At 35.4% G+C, this 19,080-nt stretch overlaps 2 protein-coding genes across 2 annotated transcripts; one reads left to right on the top strand and one right to left on the bottom strand.

The window, feature by feature from the left end:
• Positions 1 to 517: 517 nt before the first annotated feature.
• Positions 518 to 5,784, bottom strand: LOC146137026 (sialate O-acetylesterase-like). Its single transcript, XM_083395931.1, has 8 exons — positions 5,605 to 5,784; positions 5,054 to 5,388; positions 4,569 to 4,707; positions 3,569 to 3,743; positions 3,144 to 3,286; positions 2,693 to 2,826; positions 1,782 to 2,123; positions 518 to 1,193 (listed from the first exon to the last, which is right to left on the bottom strand). The coding sequence occupies exons 1-8, from the start codon at positions 5,654 to 5,656 to the stop codon at positions 942 to 944; spliced, it is 1,572 nt and encodes a 523-aa protein (XP_083252057.1). The 5' UTR covers positions 5,657 to 5,784; the 3' UTR covers positions 518 to 941.
• A 3,829-nt stretch (positions 5,785 to 9,613) lies between these two features.
• LOC146137025 (glycine amidinotransferase, mitochondrial-like) lies at positions 9,614 to 17,566 on the top strand. Its single transcript, XM_083395932.1, has 8 exons — positions 9,614 to 9,732; positions 10,258 to 10,453; positions 11,167 to 11,357; positions 12,132 to 12,269; positions 14,013 to 14,177; positions 16,065 to 16,128; positions 16,964 to 17,080; positions 17,415 to 17,566. The coding sequence occupies exons 2-8, from the start codon at positions 10,309 to 10,311 to the stop codon at positions 17,522 to 17,524; spliced, it is 930 nt and encodes a 309-aa protein (XP_083252058.1). The 5' UTR covers positions 9,614 to 9,732; positions 10,258 to 10,308; the 3' UTR covers positions 17,525 to 17,566.
• The last annotated feature ends 1,514 nt before the right edge of the window (positions 17,567 to 19,080 follow it).

Genomic DNA, 19,080 nt, shown 5'->3' with positions numbered 1-19,080 from the left:
TCACTGTTGTAAGTTGTTCAATGACAAAGGCCGTTGTTATAGTTATAATGTTTTGCCAGCTATTGATAACTTGGATTGTTGTTCGCAGCTAACCTCGCTTTAAGCAATTCAAAACAAAATGGCAGTAATGTATAGCCACACACCTTATTTAAAAATTACTTTTTTTTTAGTAGAGCTATAAATAACAAAACAACCAAAAAATTCAACTGGTCCGACATAGTAGGCAAAGCATTACTTAATAAAAATTACGGCGCATTAATATTATGTACTAGTTAGAGTAACCGTGACTTTTTAAAAGTGTTTAAAATCTGAACAACCTTATTAAGGCGGGCTACTGGGCTGTGAAACTACGGGTAATCTACATCAAGTGTAAAAATGATCCCAAAGTATGATTTAAATAGTAAATATGGTTTCTTAGTAAGCTCGCTAGACTTATGTTTATAACACAACACGCACGCATTGTCTAGTTATAACAAAATTTAATAAAATAAGTTCATTAAAATTTCAAGGACCACGACGTGTAATTTAAAACAATACCGAAAATTATGGAAACCCGTTGGACAGTGGCCGTAAATGTTTAAATTGACGCCTTACAAACATACATCGCTATTGAAATGTGCAGGATTCCAATCTGAATGTTCAACACAAGAATTTGGCTACAAATCTATATCATATTATTGCTACTGCCATTGGTGAGCATAAAGATCAACATTAGACCTGACAAACATAAAAACATACACACAAAATATATCATATGTGAAAAAATGCATAAAATCAAAGTATCACAGTCACTGCGCTGAATTGTATAGTATCTATAATAAAATTATGACAATCATAAAGGTTAAAAACTACAAAAGATCTAAAACCGTACAGAAAAGCATAGTAACAACGCTATAGGGCTAGTTATGCTTTCTCGCCGTAATTTGTTCAGTAAAACAAGTTTATAGCTGGGTTATGGGCGCCACAAACGGTGGAGCAGGCAAACTGAGGTCGTTGTACACAGAGCACTTCTTGTACTTGCAAGGTTCCAGCTGCCAAGCGTACCTCACAAAGCTCGGCAGGCCACCTTTGGCGACACACACCTTAGCATCAAGCGTTAATGTTTGAAGGGTGTGCGAGACAATTTTAACTGCCATCCAATCTGCAGAATGTTCCGGTTCGTATAAGTCGCATTTGGAAAAACTGCAACAAACCTATGTGCAAAGATAACTATTAGAAATAAACACGTCTATTACAATTACTTCATATCAGCGGTTCTCAAATATGGGGTCCGTGCAGCAGTTAAGAGGGTCCGCATAGTCTAAGTTTTTAAACATTAGGCTTTAGCGAATGTTTTTTAATATTATACTATGTTTTAAATATTATCTGTCATCAATATTAGTCCTTTTCTATACTTTACTATTCGATATTATAGCGTGTTTTATGATGTCTCTTGTGACGTCATAATTTACTACGTAAAACAACCCGTCTGTGATTGGATGAATTATACGATAACCCTATAAGTAGATTGCTGAATATCCACGTTATTCTAGTTATGTAAATTAAAGGCTGTAGAGTCAGGGCTGGACTCAAAATCGCGTATTTGACCGGAGTCAGACTCGGACTCGGGTTTATTGTTTGGTCGGAGTCGGACTTTTAACCGACTCCGCAGCCCTGCTTCTTATAGATTTAGAATTAATTTAATAAAACAACACACCCCATGATCATATACGAATTTGCAAGCCACTGATCGAACCCAGGATGTTTAGACCTCAAAACAGCATACTTCGAGCCTATTTTACCCTGAAGTTGTTTTCATCTGTCACAAGAATCACTTGGTTGTCCGGGTAGCGTATCTCCACATTCCCACTATTGTGGCGAACAGCAGACACAATAACTGGCCCATCGGGTTGTACGTGCATTCCGTATGCTACTTTAAGGCCCCCGAGTGCAAGCCTAGCCCCAACATCTTCTTTGTATCGTGGGTGAATGGCCCCAAATGGGGACGCGTCGTCACACAGGTCCATAGCAACCGCCATGAAAGTGTTTGGCATGTGGCTGTTTGGAACGAAGCCGTAGTCTGCAGTCTGGTGCCAGCGGATTTTCGGAAAACCACCATCATCGGAAATGTCATCAGTCGCCAACTGTAAAATGAATGTCACTGTAGATCAGTAATTCACAAACAAGTGTGTCTCAATATATATTTTAAGTAGAGATCGACCGATATCACTTTTTTGAACCGATACCGATAACCGATTTTTTACAATTTTGTCACCCGGTACCCGATACCAATACCGATTTTTTTATTGGGAAATGTTCAAAACTTATTGAAAAATAATATCCAAATATAACGTTTAAGTTTATATACCTTTATTAATTACAAATTATTAAACTATTATTTTGCATATTAACTTGGTGTTATGTTAAAACCCAAATGTTTTTGATCCAAAAATGGGTAAGTTATTTGTTGTACAGGAAAAATTACATCATATTTACGAACAACAATGTCGGATAAAGTAATTTTTTTTTCTAATTTGAAGTGATTAAAATAATTTTAGGTGTGTAAAAAAAAAAAAAAAAAACTAAAAAAAACTATAAACAGCCAAACATAGCAACCAGTCTGGAATTTCTAACTTAACTTTTGAAACAATTTTACATCTTTGAAAATGCACTTGTAAAAAAGTTAAGTTTTAGCATATTAAAGGTTACCTACCTGTACAAATCCAAATGGAAAGAGGGGCTCAGTTTGCCCATGAGTTTTCTCGAACCAAGACTTCCGCCAATCGTTAATCATTGATGGAAACGAACATGCATATTTGTCCGCATGATAATGCGTGTTTGCCTCACCTGTATGACAAACCAACTGTTGCAGGAGTGGTTTTATACAATTGTCAATGACAAAAGACATAAACTTGTATAATCTTCAGTTAATGCGACATTAAATGAAGATGATACAAGCTTGTATCAAAACATCTGAATAATCAGGATGATGTCGATCTACTCAACATTTTTGGCTTTGCAATTTATTATCAAAATAGTCTAAAGTATTTAAAAACTGTTATGTAAGTTACTTGGATGTTCTATACAGCTCGCTTTTCCATGGTAAAAGACACTAAACACAAATATTACAGCAAGAAAATATAATTTTTGCACAAACTATTTACCTTGATACCAAATAGCTCCTTTAATTGTCATTTTCAACATTGGGTGAATCATAGCATTCCATAGAACGCTGTTATTCTTAGGGACTACAAAATCATTTTCTTTAACTGGGTTGCTGCTGGGAGGATTCCAAGGTATGTAGTCACTTTAAATAAGAATCATTTAAATAGTCATAAAAATCTTTAAAAAAGGCAACTCAAAATTTTGCTTAAACCTACTGTTGTTAAAAAGTTATGTTGGTTGGCACTGGTCTGTTAGTTAAGTATTCTCAACTGATAAATTGCATAACTAAACCAGAAGATACAAAGGTAAAAAAAATAAACTAGAAGATACAAACTTAGAACATTTAAAACAGTTACAGATTATAGTGATAACAAATAAAAAGTTTCATTTTTTTAAGACATCAAATCAACTGACATATACCAACTTTTCTGATAGTCCACATTTTTCAAGAGCTCTTGCTGAAGACCAGGTTTCTACAGGAGTTCCGCCCCAATCGGAAGCAATAAGACCAATTGGTACTTTTAGGGCATCATAGAGCTTACGACCAAAGAGCCAACAAACAGCAGAGAAATATTTATCGTTCGGTCCACCAATTGATTCTGTAAAAGTGTAAGATAAAATAGGTACTACGTAATAAGAATATCAAGGCCCACACAGAAGTAGGTATCATTTTGAACTCCAACAGATGTTGAAAATGAATAAAGAGTTATTAGAAACTTTCAAAATCCTACCTACTTTTGTATGGGCCTTGATATTTTTATTACGTCTTACTACAACCTCCAACCGTTATGCTCCAAAAAATAGGTGCTGTGGGGCTACTTTAAAAACTTGTGCCCAAAGAAAACATATTCACAAAATGTATGAAGTTGTATTTATAATATAATAAAGACAGGAACTAAATTAAACGCAAACTTAAAAGTGCTTTTTTATGACATGAGGACATATTTTTTTAATCAATCGTGACTTGATTTAACAATATAAAGTATGCTGCCAAACTGCCATCAACTTACTTCCACACATAATAAACAAGATATTAATAAATAAATAATTAATATGCTTGTAATGGTAAATTGCGTCATAACTTAAATCGAAGTAAGGCTTTGAGTAACATGAACTTATAGGTCTGGTTATTTGCATGTAAGTGTTGCCCTACAAAACTTAAGCAAACTCAATCAAATAACATTGAGTTTGTTAAGTCTTTAACTTAATTCAATTAGTAATATATCAAAGCCCATACAAAAGTAGGTATCAATTTAAACGTTTTGAATAGCTCTTTAAAGAGCTTTAAAATGCTACCTACTTCTGTATGGGCTTTGATATTCTCATTATGTCTTACTACAACCTCCAACCATTATGCTTTAAATTTAATTCAATACACTGCAGGTAACTCACATTCAAGTAAAAAAAGTTTTTAAAGCTCTTACCTTTGGAGGCAACAGACCAGGGTTGCTCAATGGACACAAAATCTTCAAGGGCAACGTTTGATTGGACAAGAGCAGGTGTCATGACCCTGACATTTGGGTAATTATCTGCTGCTTTAAGTTCAGCAGAGCTGTTAAACATCTAAAGTGTGTGCCAGGAAGATTAATTTTATTTTGCAAACAGAAATGAAAACAATTTAAAAAAATAGAATTGCAAAAATACCCAATTTTCTTACTTTTCGATCAGAAGTAAAGCATTTAAGCTCTAACAATTTACTAAATTTTCAGTTTCATAGCTAGGGAGGCTTGTTATACCTATATATTTGTATATATATATATTTGCTAAGGACAACACTGTTATTTCAAACACTTAATATTTAGTGCATAGTGCTATTAGTAATAAAGAAATTAAATATTGCAAGGCCAATTGAAGCAAAAGCATTGAATAAAAAGCTTGATTGGTAACAAATGTCAGATGTCATACTTACCATGGAAACAGTAAATTGCATGTTGCTTTGGCCAGAGCAAACCCAAACATCACCAAAAACAACATTTTTCAGCAAAATCCAGTTTAGTCGGCCGTAGTTGTCTTGCACTCCTTGTATCTGAGTGCTGCCCCCATGTGGGTAAGGTCTAAGTGTCACTGACCAAATCCCTCTTTTATCGGGTGATGCTATTACTTTTGTGGAGTAAACATCTTGAATTATTGAAATGTTGACAGTGGCTCCAACTGTTCCATAGCCCCAAATCACGGCACGGTTTGGCTCCCTTTGTAAAACCATATTGTTCTGGTAATATGATGCAAAACCGAATTCGCCATTGCCTAACAAAAAAGGTTTAAGTTAAAACATTAAATTAGATAAATATTCAGTATGCTAAACTGAATGAAACCATCAACAACCATATATTAAGGGATACCATGCTCCATGAAATACTATAATGCATATTAGCAAAGCATAGACAAAAATCAAATAAACACAAAGAAACAACCTTACGACAATTCCTGTAAAATTATAAGGTTGGATAAAACAAAACTTACATTCAACTTGTTGCAAAATAAAGACTGTGCAAAGGAGAGCAACAGATTTCATTTTTATTCCTAATACGAAATCCTCCACAGGTCAGTAACTTTCAAATTAGTAAACAATTTAAAAAACACCTCACGTTTATTAAGGATAACTTATAATGACTTGCAGTCACTTAACTTTGGAGATTTTAACAGTTTAGAATATTTGATGGCACTCGTCTAGAATACTACCACAGTTTTTAAATCAACGCATAATATTTGGGTTAGGGTGAGAGTTAGCGTTTGGGTGATGGTGGGTAAAGTATTATTATATTTATTTAATAAAATTGCATAACCCAACCTAACCCAAATATTGAGCAGCATTGTGGTAGATTCTAGAACAGCGTCTGTTTGTTTAACAATAACTTAACTTGATACTAAAATTTATGTGAACTTATAAAAAGACGCACCCCCCAAAAAAAATGTGGACATTGTGCACCAAATGTGCAGCTGATAGTTAATACAGTGCAGTAAATCTGCACCAAATGTACGCGGATGTGCTCCTAATGTCTTGCACTTAACCTGCAGGCTTCATGTAATTTTGTGCACCTGGTTGAAAAAGGTCACTTTAACGGCCAAAAATAATTACCCTTGTGGCTAGTGAGTTGTATAAATTATTACATAGTATTTTGCTGTCCAAAGTGCACAATATAAATGCAGCATAAGTTTCACGGGGATTCCCCAAAATACTAGGTTTACTTAAGAGATTATTTATGATAACAAACTGTGACGTAACCAACTGTTGTACTTCGACAGCGTTTCGCTCTAGTGCACAATAATAAAAACATCAAATGGCCTTGAATTGCATGTTGATTAGCTAAAATTTTAGTGCAACTAGCTTATAGATATTGAGGTGCGAAATTTCTGATACCGCCGGTAAGTTAACAGTTATTGATAGATTGAAATCGCTCTTCTGGTGTAAACGAAGTATAAACCGACGTTTCGGCAGCAGATACCAGATGACCTCAGGGTTAATAATTAAAACGACATTGTGTTAACCAGCTTATATACTAAGAAGTGAAAAAATAAAAAAAACATAGATTAAAATTATTAAATCTAGACGCAAACAAGGTACACGACACTAACAGACTGAAAGCAATCATCGGACCTGGCGTATGCTTACAGCTCCTCTTCATTTATGCATTCACCGGTTGTGATTCAACGTCAAAGATATTTGTTATCGGGAAGAAAAAGGTTTAAGAACTTAGTGAAAGGTAAGCCACTAATTAAAGAATGTACAAATTGCTTCATTCTCCCCAAATCAGACAGATCACATCATGTTTGTTTAATCCAGTGTTTCTCAACCTGTTATAGCTTGATGCACCCCTCAGAAATCATAACTAGTTTATGGTACACTTTAAATATTTTCCCAGTAAATCACAACTAGAACAACACACATCAACTCTACACAGCGGTAGGAAGGTATGATTGGTTTTATTTCACTCTAATCTTACACACAAAGTTGTAAGAGTTGACCAAAAATCGAATTCTTGAAATTTCATAAATATTTCTCGGCACCCTTGGTCATTAGAAATCCGCGGCACCCCGGTTGAGAACCACTAGTTTAACCCGTTTGAGCTGTTCACAGTTCACACTTAGCCTAATACCGGCGACAGTTAAAGTTAAAGCCGATTGCATTAACATTCGTACGTATTTCCTGGAGAATTATGTTCATTTATGTTGCAAAACGGATGACAGCAAAACCGTTGACCACCCTTTAATGTATGGTAGCAACTATGATTTGATGAGCAATTATAATTATCTAAAATGTTTATCATACGTTTGTAGTAGCTCATCGTCAGGTTTCTATGGGCCTACTTCTTTTTTAGCCCATAAGGCGGTAAGTCGTTGTTTGCTTTAGTTTTGATGATTTGAGCCTCCTATCTGACATAGTGTTGGCTACACCTGAATTATAAAAGAACAGACATAGGCCTATCTAAACATATATAATATGTGTACCGGTATACTATATGGATTAACTGGCGTTATCAAGACTTTAGAGTTTCACTATTTTTTATATATAAACAGTATATTATTATTTAGCAACACAAACTTTTTAACATTTCCCACATAATGCAGGCCACTTCCGTTATGAACGGAATGTGCTCAACTGTTTATGATTCATACAAAACGGCCTTAAATATTTGTATTGTGGCGTTAACACACATCCACAGAAAAATCATATGCTTAGCCGACCGGAATAGTCTGAAGCTGTTGTAATAAAAAACGTATTAAAAACAGCTGACCTTTTTGTCTTTTAAAAGTTATATAAAAGTGCATAGCATGCGTCACTATTAGTCTCAAACATGACTTAATTCAGGTCAAAAATTTAATTTACTTGAATATTCTTAACTTAGTCTATTTATTTGTCTTGTCATTGCGTTGTTGGTAATTTAAAAAAGTATTGCTTTAAGTATGCGTTTAGCTTTTTTATCTACAGGTAATTTACTAGGTTTGGTATGTTCTCGAATCGCACTGACACTTGTACTAAAGAACTTACTAAAACTTAGAAAAAAAATCATTTAGGAAATTTTTAGCTTGTTTACAAATGTTGCCCTAAATGTGAATTCAAAGATAACGCTGATCATTAATGCTCTCCAAATGAGTTTTCTGGAGGTTTAGTGCAGGCTTTCTCAACTGTTTTGGCAGGCTTACTATGGGGTGCGCGGGCTAGTCTTTGTGGAACCACAAGAATACAAGTATTTATTTAGCCAGTTAGAATCTAATTTTTTTCGTTATTAGTTTCAAATTCTTCTTTGCTACGCTTTCCACTTTATGTTCTTAAACATGAACAGGCAGCAACGAAACAGTAAACGCCGTGAACCACTGTTCGTTTAGAAAACGGTTTTTAGATAACTTGATAACTATAAACAAACCTTGAGCGCTTTTAAAAAGGTAAACTTAAAATTTTGACACTTAACGTAAAAAGGTTATCAGTAGATCTTAGCTGTTCGACTGGTACCAATATTTTCATAAATTGCCAAGCGGGTCACACGATATGTATGCCAACAACTAGCTTTTTTGAAACTAAACACGTTTTCGCGCCATATTTATTTTCGTTTTATTGTGATATTGTATATGACGCCGTGAATGTCAAACGAAACAAAAGCAATCGCATATTTTTTTAAATGCAAAAATAATCCAAGCCCGCCCTGATTAATAGCTGCTATAAAAATGTTGCAAAACTACACGTTTCAATAACAAAAGCATCCCTTAAAATCTATTACAGCTCGCCAAGACCTTTCTTCGGCATATATGAGACTAGGATTGCCGACCCCTGATTTAGAACAAAGGATAAGATATACACAACTTGTAAAAATAATTTTGTATAGATCAATAGGTCATTTCTAAAATTTATTTAGAAATCGAAATTTTTGTTTGATCTATAATGCACACTCTAATTAGAATTTTTAGGCCGCTGTCAAGAATTTATACCGAGGTGAGTTACTTACAACTATATTGGGTGGTACAGGTAAATATTTATAACAAAATTTCGCTAGTTTTTAAAGTTTTTTTTTGTCTTAGAGCAGGTCTTGTTATTCTAAAAAAGGCATTACTGCAGCTAAGAAAAACTTCGCGAAATCAACCATCGTACCGTCAAAGGTATTTTGCACTTAAATCACTGTTTTCAAATGACTTAACTTGACTTAAGTATTTTGGACAAATGACTTGACTTTGGCCATTTTGTCAAATAACTTAGGATTAAATTAAGTGTTTTTCATTAAAATTTATCTTGAGTTTTGCAACGAGTGTACCAATTTTAATAGTTTACCAGTTTATTTTTATGTCAATGACAAGACTTGAAATTGACTTGCTCTCATAATGACTTGACTTGGACTGGGAGTAATTTCAAAATAACTTGTTTACAACACTGCCACTTACCTGTCGACTGCATTTCTGTTAACCTCCTCGTGCAGTCAGTTTAGAAAATAACAAGCACTAGAATTGGTTTTGCCAAACAAGTAACATTTTTACACACAGGTTGAGACTGGTGACGGAACACCCGTCGTTTGCTGCCACAACGAATGGGACCCGCTCGAGGAAGTTATTGTGGGAAGGCCGGACAACGCCTGTATACCCGAACTTACCCTTGAGTTGAAGGTAGATTTTGTTGGTGGCCTGTAACAATTTTGTAAATTTTCTTCTCTGTTTGTCGCTCTCTGTTTTTTGAAAATTCTGTAATGTCACCGACTGCGTTGTTTTCTTTGTCTCGTGCTACTTTGTTGAATTACATTCTGTTCGGAAATCCTGATTTATTTTTTTAATTTTTCTCTGAATCTCTCACTTTATTTAACGCTGTGCTTGACTGTTTGTTAGCTTCTCGTAGATCTTGATGTAAATTCTTTCCATTGTCCAATATTTAGTCATTACGTGTTGTTCCTTAAAACCGTTTGTTACTTGTTGTATTTGGTGTCACGACAAAAGGTTTCTTCAGTCGTAAGATTGCCACCTGATTATCGCTAAAAATATATAAAAAAAACTTTTTTATAAATCACCCTAAAATGAAATTTCAACTAATTGTATTTTTATTACTTGTTCTGTCTCAGGCCTAAGTAATAAACGTGGTTCGTAAAGGCGAAGTTAAGCAAGGTAAACACAAATATGGATATTTTATTTAATTTTTAGGCTGCTGTTAGCCAAGCGGAATGGCCGTTCTTCGAGAAGAACGCTAAAAATATGGTAGATAAGCAGCACTTGCAAAAAGCCAGCGAGCAAATCGAGGAGATGTGCAGAATCTTGCAACACGAAGGGGTCAAGGTTCGTAGACCTGACGTCATAGACTGGACACGGGAGTTTAAAACGCCCGACTTCAAGTCAACAGGTAAGCCAAAAAACAAAACGTGCCATAACCTGAACCAGCAAACAGAACACGACATGACCGAGGATGTGAGTTTATACTTTAACTCACAAAAATTGTTTTTCTAGCCTGCCCTTGACAAAAACCATTGTTGTAAACAAGCCATTTTGAAATGACTCAAGTCGCCGTCAAGTCATTTGAAAAATAACTTGAGTCTAAGTCAGGTGTTTTGCAAAAATAACAAGTCAAGTACCAGTCTAAGTCATTATGAGAGCAAGTCAATTTCAAGTCATATCATTGACTTGAAATCATTTTACAACACAAACGCAATATACAGCAATAACAATGTTTAATGTGCAAAACTTGAGATAAATTTTAACGAAAAACACTGAATTTAATCCCAGTTATTTGACAAAATGACATTTTGACAAAGAAGTCCAAGTCAAGTCATTTGTTCGATTGACTGAAGTCAAGTCAAGTCATTTGAAAAGAATTACTTAAGTGCAATGAAGTCAAGTCAATGACTTAAGTCATTACAGCTAGTAATGTGCATCTTAGATTTCATTCTTTCATTCACGACTAAACGTGCGTATTATTCACTAATTGCCCAAACCTCCAAGCGTCAGAAGAAAAGCAATAAACCAAATGCTTTAATTAAAAAGGTTTTGCGAGTCGAGGTATAGTTTTTATTGTGTCAAATAATTTGTATTTTTATCCACAATGCTTTCATTTAAAAGGTTTATGCGCTGCGATGCCGCGCGACATTTTAATGGTGATTGGTGAAGAGATTATCGAATCACCGATGGCTTGGAGAAGCAAATTCTTCGAGTACCGAGCCTACAGGTCGCTGTGTAAGGAATACTTCAAGAAAGGAGCCAAGTGGACCACAGCCCCCAAACCCCAGATGTTGGATGAGCTATACGATGAGGTTTGTAATAAAATGTTTTTTTTTTCAATTATAAAGGCGTTCTTCTGACAAATAAGTATTCAGCGCCGACGCTTCGACTACCTATACGGGTAATCTTCTTCAGGGCAAAAGACTAGTAACTTTATAGAAGGGTATATATTTCACTCACTTTATATTTACCCTTCTAAAAAGTTGCAATTTAAGGCCCTGAAGAAGATTACCCGTATAGGTAATTGAAACGTCGGCGCTGAATACATATTTGTCAGGAGAACCCCTTTAACATTGATTAAATGCCTGGCAGCAACAGTATATTGAAAATGTATTTCATTATAAGTAACGGAAGACCTAAAAAGTATTTTTGCTATTCCAAATACGACAAAAATAGAAAATAAGAAGACTGAATTTAGAAAAGCATTAACATGCGCAATAACACCAATGTGGAAAAAAAATTTTGACTCATGGCTAACAGTTGTCAAACCCATTATCAGCTTATTGCAGTTATATTTAGGCGAGAATTTCTTTTAAACTGTTAAAAAATGTCGTGCTGCATTTTTAGATGTTTACTCTAAAATACTTGGGTACACTATGTACGGATCTGTAATGTAGCTTGATAGTAAATTATAAAGCCAAAACGGTCTAGTCGATCAAATTCATCTTGAATATAAGACGTTTCGATACGAGCTTGTATCATCTTCAGTTACTTTAAAATAATTAATTAAATACTCTAAAATAATTAAGTTTTTTTCCAAGAAGGTACCATAGTGAGCTAGTGTTCACATCTTTTGGTTTCAACAGAACTACCCGATCAATGATATGAAAGAGCGAGCTCGTTTGGCAAAACAGGGGAAGTTCATTTTGACAGAGTTTGAACCGGTTTTTGACGCAGCAGAGTTTATTCGTTGTGGAAGAGATCTATTTGTGCAAACCAGCCAGGTAAAACTTAAATGCACGATTTGTCCGGGTGAGCCATTTTACAAGGCTTTTAGTTATTCTTTTACTGGTGTTTTGTCCAAACTCAGTGGTTCTTAACCGGGGTACCGCGGCACCCTGGTGTGCCACTAATAACGGCCAAGGGTGCCGCGACATATTTGGGAATCTTTAAGAATATGATTTTTACTCAACTCTTCCAACGTTTTGTGTACTGATTAGAGTGTAATAAATCCAATTATAACTTCCTACGTTGTGTAGAGTTGATGTGTGTTGTTCCAGTTCCGTTTATTGTAACATTCTAGTGAATTACCTACGGAAAAAATCTTATGGGGGTGCCGCAATCTATTTATTAATTCTGAGGGGTGCCGCTAGCCATAAAAGGTTGAGAACCACTGGCGTAACTCGATAATGTCGTATTATAGTCTGACACAGCATAAGACACAATACATGTGCCTTATTTTATCTTTTTGCGTAAAGTCCCATGAAAATGGTTAAAATTCTATAAAAAATGCCAGGATGTGTAGGGTGAAACGTTTTGTGCTCTATTAAGGGCCATTTGTTTGTTACCAACAGGCAAAGCTTTGAAAACAAATATTTTCGAAAATGTTTAAAAAGCTTTCTCGTTTTATATAATACGACACAACAATTTATGCAATACTTACACCTAGGGCTGCGGAGTCGGTTAAAAATAACCCGAGTCCGACTCCGGCCAAAAAAAATAACCCGAGTCCGCCTCTGGTCAAATGTGCGATTTCGTCGAGTACCGGGTCCGGCTCTGACTTCACAACCTGTGTTTCACCAGTTTACGTAACTAAAATAACTTCCACTTAAAATCCACTTATAGGGATATGGTAAAAATTTTCATTTACTCACAATAGACGGTTAGAAAATATCACCATATGCTATTCCACTTTAACAATTTCCAGTTGGCGGCCATATACAGTTCAAAAATTTGGTACTGCGCATGCGCATTTCGGACCCAGGATTCGGGTAATTTAGGTGGTCTTACTCGAATCCCGAGTCCGGCAAAACAAACCGACTCCCCGAGTCCCGAGTTCGACTCCGACTCCGCAGCCCTGATTATAAATGGCTTACATACTTATATATGGCTTTACGCAGCCTACTTGTAAATGGCTTACATACTTATATGTGGCTTTACGCAGCCTACTTGTAAATGGCTTACATACTTATATGTGGCTTTACGCAGCCTACTTGTAAATGGCTTACATACTTATATGTGGCTTTACGCAGCCTACTTGTAAATGGCTTACATACTTATATGTGGCTTTACGCAGCCTACTTGTAAATGGCTTACATACTTATATGTGGCTTTACGCAGCCTACTTGTAAATGGCTTACATACTTATATGTGGCTTTACGCAGCCTACTTGTAAATGGCTTACATACTTATATGTGGCTTTACGCAGCCTACTTGTAAATGGCTTACATACTTATATGTGGCTTTACGCAGCCTACTTGTAAATGGCTTACATACTTATATGTGGCTTTACGCAGCCTACTTGTAAATGGCTTACATACTTATATGTGGCTTTACGCAGCCTACTTGTAAATGGCTTACATACTTATATGTGGCTTTACGCAGCCTACTTGTAAATGGCTTACATACTTATAAACAGGACTGCGGCGTCGGTTAAAAATTACCGACTCCGACCCCTGCAATTAAAAATAACCGAGTCCCGAGTCCGACTCCGCAGCCCTGCTCTAAAGATCCTTATCTCTGACCAGGTGGCCAATATGCTGGGAATACAATGGATGGCTCGCCACCTTGGTCCAGAGTACAAGATACATCTGCTCTATTTCGACCTATCCAGCGCCATGCATATCGACGCTACTTTTTATCCAGTATCACCAGGGCTGGTGATTGTGAACCCTGACAGACCCTGTTTACAGGTGGGCCACGTTTTGTTTGGAACTGATTTCTGGTGGTTTTGCCTTTTAAAGTTTGATTTCGCATATTTTACCTAAAAATATATTTATTTCTGTGTATATACCAGTGGAAACCACTGAACCAGGTTCGTCGAACATCAAGTGTTCGATCGAACCCTGGTTAAGAAACAGTGATATATACCATTATGGACCATAGGAACCTCAAAATAACATCTACAGGGACTTACCACTTCTAATTGTAATAGTCCACAGGTTTTTTTTTTTATATTTGTTGAACTTTCTGCTTCAAATCACAAGCAAGAAGTAATCAAGGTCCCCAGAACTGCATTTTGACCGATTTAACTACTTAAATGTATTGTTTTTTTAATAACACTGAAGTTTTCTAAATGTCTTAGCCCTTTTTGGTAAATTCGGTTTAACCAAAAGCGCAGTGCGTCTCATCGCACCCTCGAAATGAAAGTTTTAGGAAATATAACGAATCAAGCGCGTTTTTTCGCTTGTCGCGCGAATATCTAACATGTTTATAATGTACGATTCGTGTTAAAAGTTACACCTCTACAACCAACAACTTTAACAAAATAAACGAACCGCGTAGTGGTTGCTCCTTTATGACGTCACGTTATGGCGTCATCTCCTAATTTTTCTTATGGCGCTCCCTAAACGAATATCATGGATCCATACCCAGTGTTGCAATGACTTAAGTCATTGATTTGATGTAAGTCACTCTTTTAAAAGGATTTGACTTGACCTAAGTTCATTGACCAAAAAGACTTGAATTAATTAAGTCTTTTGGACAAATGATTTGACTTGGACTTAAGTCATTTTGTATAACTTTTGAGTAAATTAAGTACTTTCATATAACTCACCTCAAGTTTGCACATTAAACACTTTTAGTGCTGTATATTGCGTTCGTGTTATTTTTTAATTGTCCCTTATAATATTTGGATGAATTTAACAATTGTAATAGGTCAATAGTTTACTTTTATGTCAATGACATGACTTGAAATTGACTTGCCTTCATAATGACATGACTTGAAATTGACTTTCCTTCATTATGACATGACTTGAAATTAACTTGCCTTCATATTGACATGACTTGAAATTGACTTTCCTTCATTATGACATGACTTGAAATTAACTTGCCTTCATATTGACATGACTTGAAATTGACTTGCCTTCATATTAACATTACTTGAAATTGACTTGCCTTCATAATGACATGACTGGAAATTGACTTGCCTTCATAACGACTTGACTGGAAATTGACTTGCCTTCATAATGACTTGACTTGGGCAACCGATTACTTGGACTGGGACTTGACTTGTTATTTTTGCAAAAGACTTGACTTTGGAATTCATTTCAAAACGACTTGTTTACAACACTATCCGCACCTGGTCGTAAGTATTCCGTTAAATTAAAATAACACAATGATACCTTAGAAAGGGTAAGATGGTGCAGTATGTCAGTATTTTAACCCTGTCCAGCAGGGCTGCGGAGTCGGTTAAAAAAAAAATAAAAAAATAATAATAATAAACCCGAGTCCGACTCCCGAGTCCCGAGACCGGCCCGGACTCTACAGCCTGTATTTTACCAATTTACGTAACTAAAATAATGTGGATATTCAGCAATCTACTTATAGGGGTGTCGTATACTTCATTCACTCAAAATAATATTTCACCATATGCTATTTCGCCTTTACAATTTCCATTTCCATTTGACGGCCGTTTCAGTTTTTAAATTTGGTACTGCGCATTTCGGACTCGGGACTCGGGTAGTTTTGCAACGTCTTACTCTAGTCCCGAGTCCAGAGTCCGACTCCTCAGCCATGCTGTCCAGTAACTAAAGCATCCACCTATACTTGTTTTAACTGATAATCTCAAATATTGACAGAGTCAGCTGTTCAAAGACGCCGGTTGGAAGTTGGTGGAAGCACCTAGACCTGTAATGTCTCCTGGTAAGTTTGAACAATTCGCACCCTAAAGTGAACATTTGTATAAAAAAAAAAAATGAAACGTGAAAAGTTTTACAAGTTTAATTAAATCTGATTGGTATTTTAAAGCGTTTATCAAGTTCAATCTTGAGAACAGATCAATAGATAAAAATTGCCCTTTTGGTGTAAATGAAGTATAAAGCGACGTTTCGGCAGCAGATACCAGCTGACCTCCTCAGGTTTAATAATTAAAAAGATAGAGCGTTGGCGACTTATATACTGAGTAGTATAAAATAAAAAGACTATAGAGGCTTTAATATTGCCTGTCATTTGCATAATACCAGCTTTGAAAGCAAGTCATTCCAAAACAAAATGTTACAGTATTACATTTTTTAAAGTTAAACGATCATGAGCGACAATTTGAATAGCAAACAAAGCGAAGCAAAAAAATTTTTTACAAGCAGATATTTTCATCTTCAACACAAAATTAGAGAATTTTTCATCTTTAACACAAAATTAGAGAATTTTTCATCTTTAATACAAATTATCTAAAAATAAATATTAAGTCCAAGTCAAGTCATTGGTCCGAAAGACTATATTAAAGCCACGTCATTTAGGCCAAAGCAATAGTCCCAGTCAAGCCATTTAAAATATACGACATAATTAGATTAATTTTTTAACACTATACATAATATACTTTGGTACACTATGCATCCTCATTAACTGAAGATGATACAAGCTCGTATCGAAACGTCTTAATCAAGATGATGTCGATCTACTCGACCTTTTGGCTTTGCAATTTATTATCAAGCTTCTACATAATATCATCCCGCAAACAAGCCTACCATGTTTTGTACAGACCATCCGATGTGGTTTTGTTCGAAATGGATCAGCATGAACGTTCTCATGCTAGATGAAAAGAGGGCCATGGTAGCAAAAGAAGAAGTTCCTACTCAAAAAATGTTTCAAAAACTAGGTAAATAGCCAACCAGCAGTGTTGTAAACAAGTCATTTTGAAATGACTGAAGTCTAAGTCAAGTCATTTTGAAATGACTGAAGTCTAAGTACAGTCATTTGTAAAATAACTTAAGTCTAAGTCAAGTCATTTATGAAATAACTTAAGTCTAAGTCAAGTCGTTTGTGAAATAACTTAAGTCTAAGTCAAGTCATATGTCTAAATCAAGTCATATACGAAACTATACTGGTTCTGTTAGTTTAATCTGCATAAAAGATAAGTTAGAAATAAAAACACTTTTCTGAATCGAAAGAAACGCTGACTCCGTTTGTTTTTCAACGATTTGCATTTCCAGGAATAACGCCGATTCCCGTGGACATCTCGATGGCGAGTTCGTTAGGGGGAGGATTTCATTGCTGGACATGTGACGTCAGAAGAAAAGGCACTTTACAGTCCTATTTCTAGTTGATAGGCTACATCAGTGGTTCTCAACCGGGGTGCCGCGGCACCCTTGGGTACCATTTTTAATGGCCTAGGGTGCCGAGAGATATTTGAGAGTCTTTAGAAATCTGTTTTTTGCTCAACTCTTACAACTTTTTATGTAAGATTGGATTGAAATAAATCCAATTAAAAATTGCTATGTGTAGAGTTAATGTGTGTTGTTCCTTTTTGTTTATTGTGACATTCTAGTGATTTACCTACAGACAAATCTTGTAGGTTTGCCGCAATCTATTTATAATTTCTGAGGGGTGTCGCTAGCCATAAAAGGTTGAGAACCACTGGATTACGTCATGCCTTTTAAGAGTGACGATTATTAGCGCCAAAAACTAGACGTTTTTGTTATTTATATATTTGAAATTGCTTCGAGGTATAAGTGTCCGAAAAAAATGTTTAAAGTTCATCACATTACAAAAACAAGTTTTTCGAATAAAAAAAACAAAACAAGTTTTTCGAATGAAACAAGATAATTGTATTAGTATATCTCGCATTTTAGACACAAAAATATTTTAACAGAAATAGCTAAACGTTTAAAACGACCAACATAATATCGTATTGTATGATTAAAAAATATAAGTGGACCCATAATTACGGCTCGTCTTAGTTAAATAGACAAAAAATTGCCAAGAAGACAGAACAAAACATTGTACAAAAACTGGAAGAGTCTTATAAAATATTTAGAAAGTACAGTAGAGATCAGACCAATTTTGTTAAACGTAAAAGTCGAAGCAAAAATGTCATTGAAAAAATATTAACCTACTGTATGTAAACATTGTAAATTTACATGCATCAAGAATTTACAAACAAATCAAAACTAATCGAAGAAACCCATTAGTTTACTGACCTATAAATTGACGTATATGTCAACAAGAAACGACATATTTTATAGTTTTAATGAACAAGAAACGATCGTTTTTTTTTCGGAAAAAAACCCATTAAACTATTGGAACTATTTTTTGACGTCCAATGCGTAACGCCAATATTTTGGGCCAATTTACACCAAATAATGAATATTCTCGTCACGCTTATGGTCACCAACATGCATTTAGATCAAACTTTAACACAAGATCGAAGGATACCCTACCAATGGTTAGGGCTACTGAAGGTTTCTTGTCTTCGCGCTAGAGTATGGAAGTCAGAAGCTTTAAAAAAATTTCACAGTAATGTTTTCCCAATAAGTGAAGCCACAATATTGTTCAAAGATAACAAAAAGGGGTAAAAAATTATACTTGTGCTGTCGCACGAATAAAAATAAAGCAGGGAATTGCAGTACGAAAGATTTTTTTTAATTGCGTGAATATAGTTTAACTCAGCGAAAGAAGAATAGCAGAATTGGAGTATCTAATATTTGGCAAGGACACCTTTTGAAATCAAACAAAACAACGCATTGACATAAACTTCTTTCCACGCGAAAGGGCTTACCTCAGCTAGCACATGGGATTAACTGGTAAAATAAGAACAAAGCATATAGGGGTTTCTCTCTTCCCTCGCTGTAGCCTACAGAAGAGGGTTCGCTCTTTCTG

Source organism: Ascidiella aspersa, chromosome 8 (assembly GCF_963924565.1).
Source record: "Ascidiella aspersa chromosome 8, kaAscAspe10.2, whole genome shotgun sequence".
NCBI lineage: Eukaryota > Metazoa > Chordata > Ascidiacea > Phlebobranchia > Ascidiidae > Ascidiella > Ascidiella aspersa.
This window is presented reverse-complemented; position numbering and strand designations above follow the sequence as displayed.

Coding starts and splice junctions, on each gene's coding strand:
- LOC146137025 (XM_083395932.1), top strand. CDS start 10,309: ATGGTAGATAAGCAGCACTTGCAAAAAGCCAGCGAGCAAATCGAGGAG. Junction 14,178..16,064: donor CTGACAGACCCTGTTTACAG/GTGGGCCACGTT, acceptor AAATATTGACAG/AGTCAGCTGTTCAAAGACGC. Junction 17,081..17,414: donor AAAAATGTTTCAAAAACTAG/GTAAATAGCCAA, acceptor TTGCATTTCCAG/GAATAACGCCGATTCCCGTG.
- LOC146137026 (XM_083395931.1), bottom strand. CDS start 5,656: ATGAAATCTGTTGCTCTCCTTTGCACAGTCTTTATTTTGCAACAAGTT. Junction 3,744..4,568: donor CTGGTCTGTTGCCTCCAAAG/GTAAGAGCTTTA, acceptor ACACTTTTACAG/AATCAATTGGTGGACCGAAC. Junction 3,287..3,568: donor AAATGTGGACTATCAGAAAA/GTTGGTATATGT, acceptor TCTTATTTAAAG/TGACTACATACCTTGGAATC.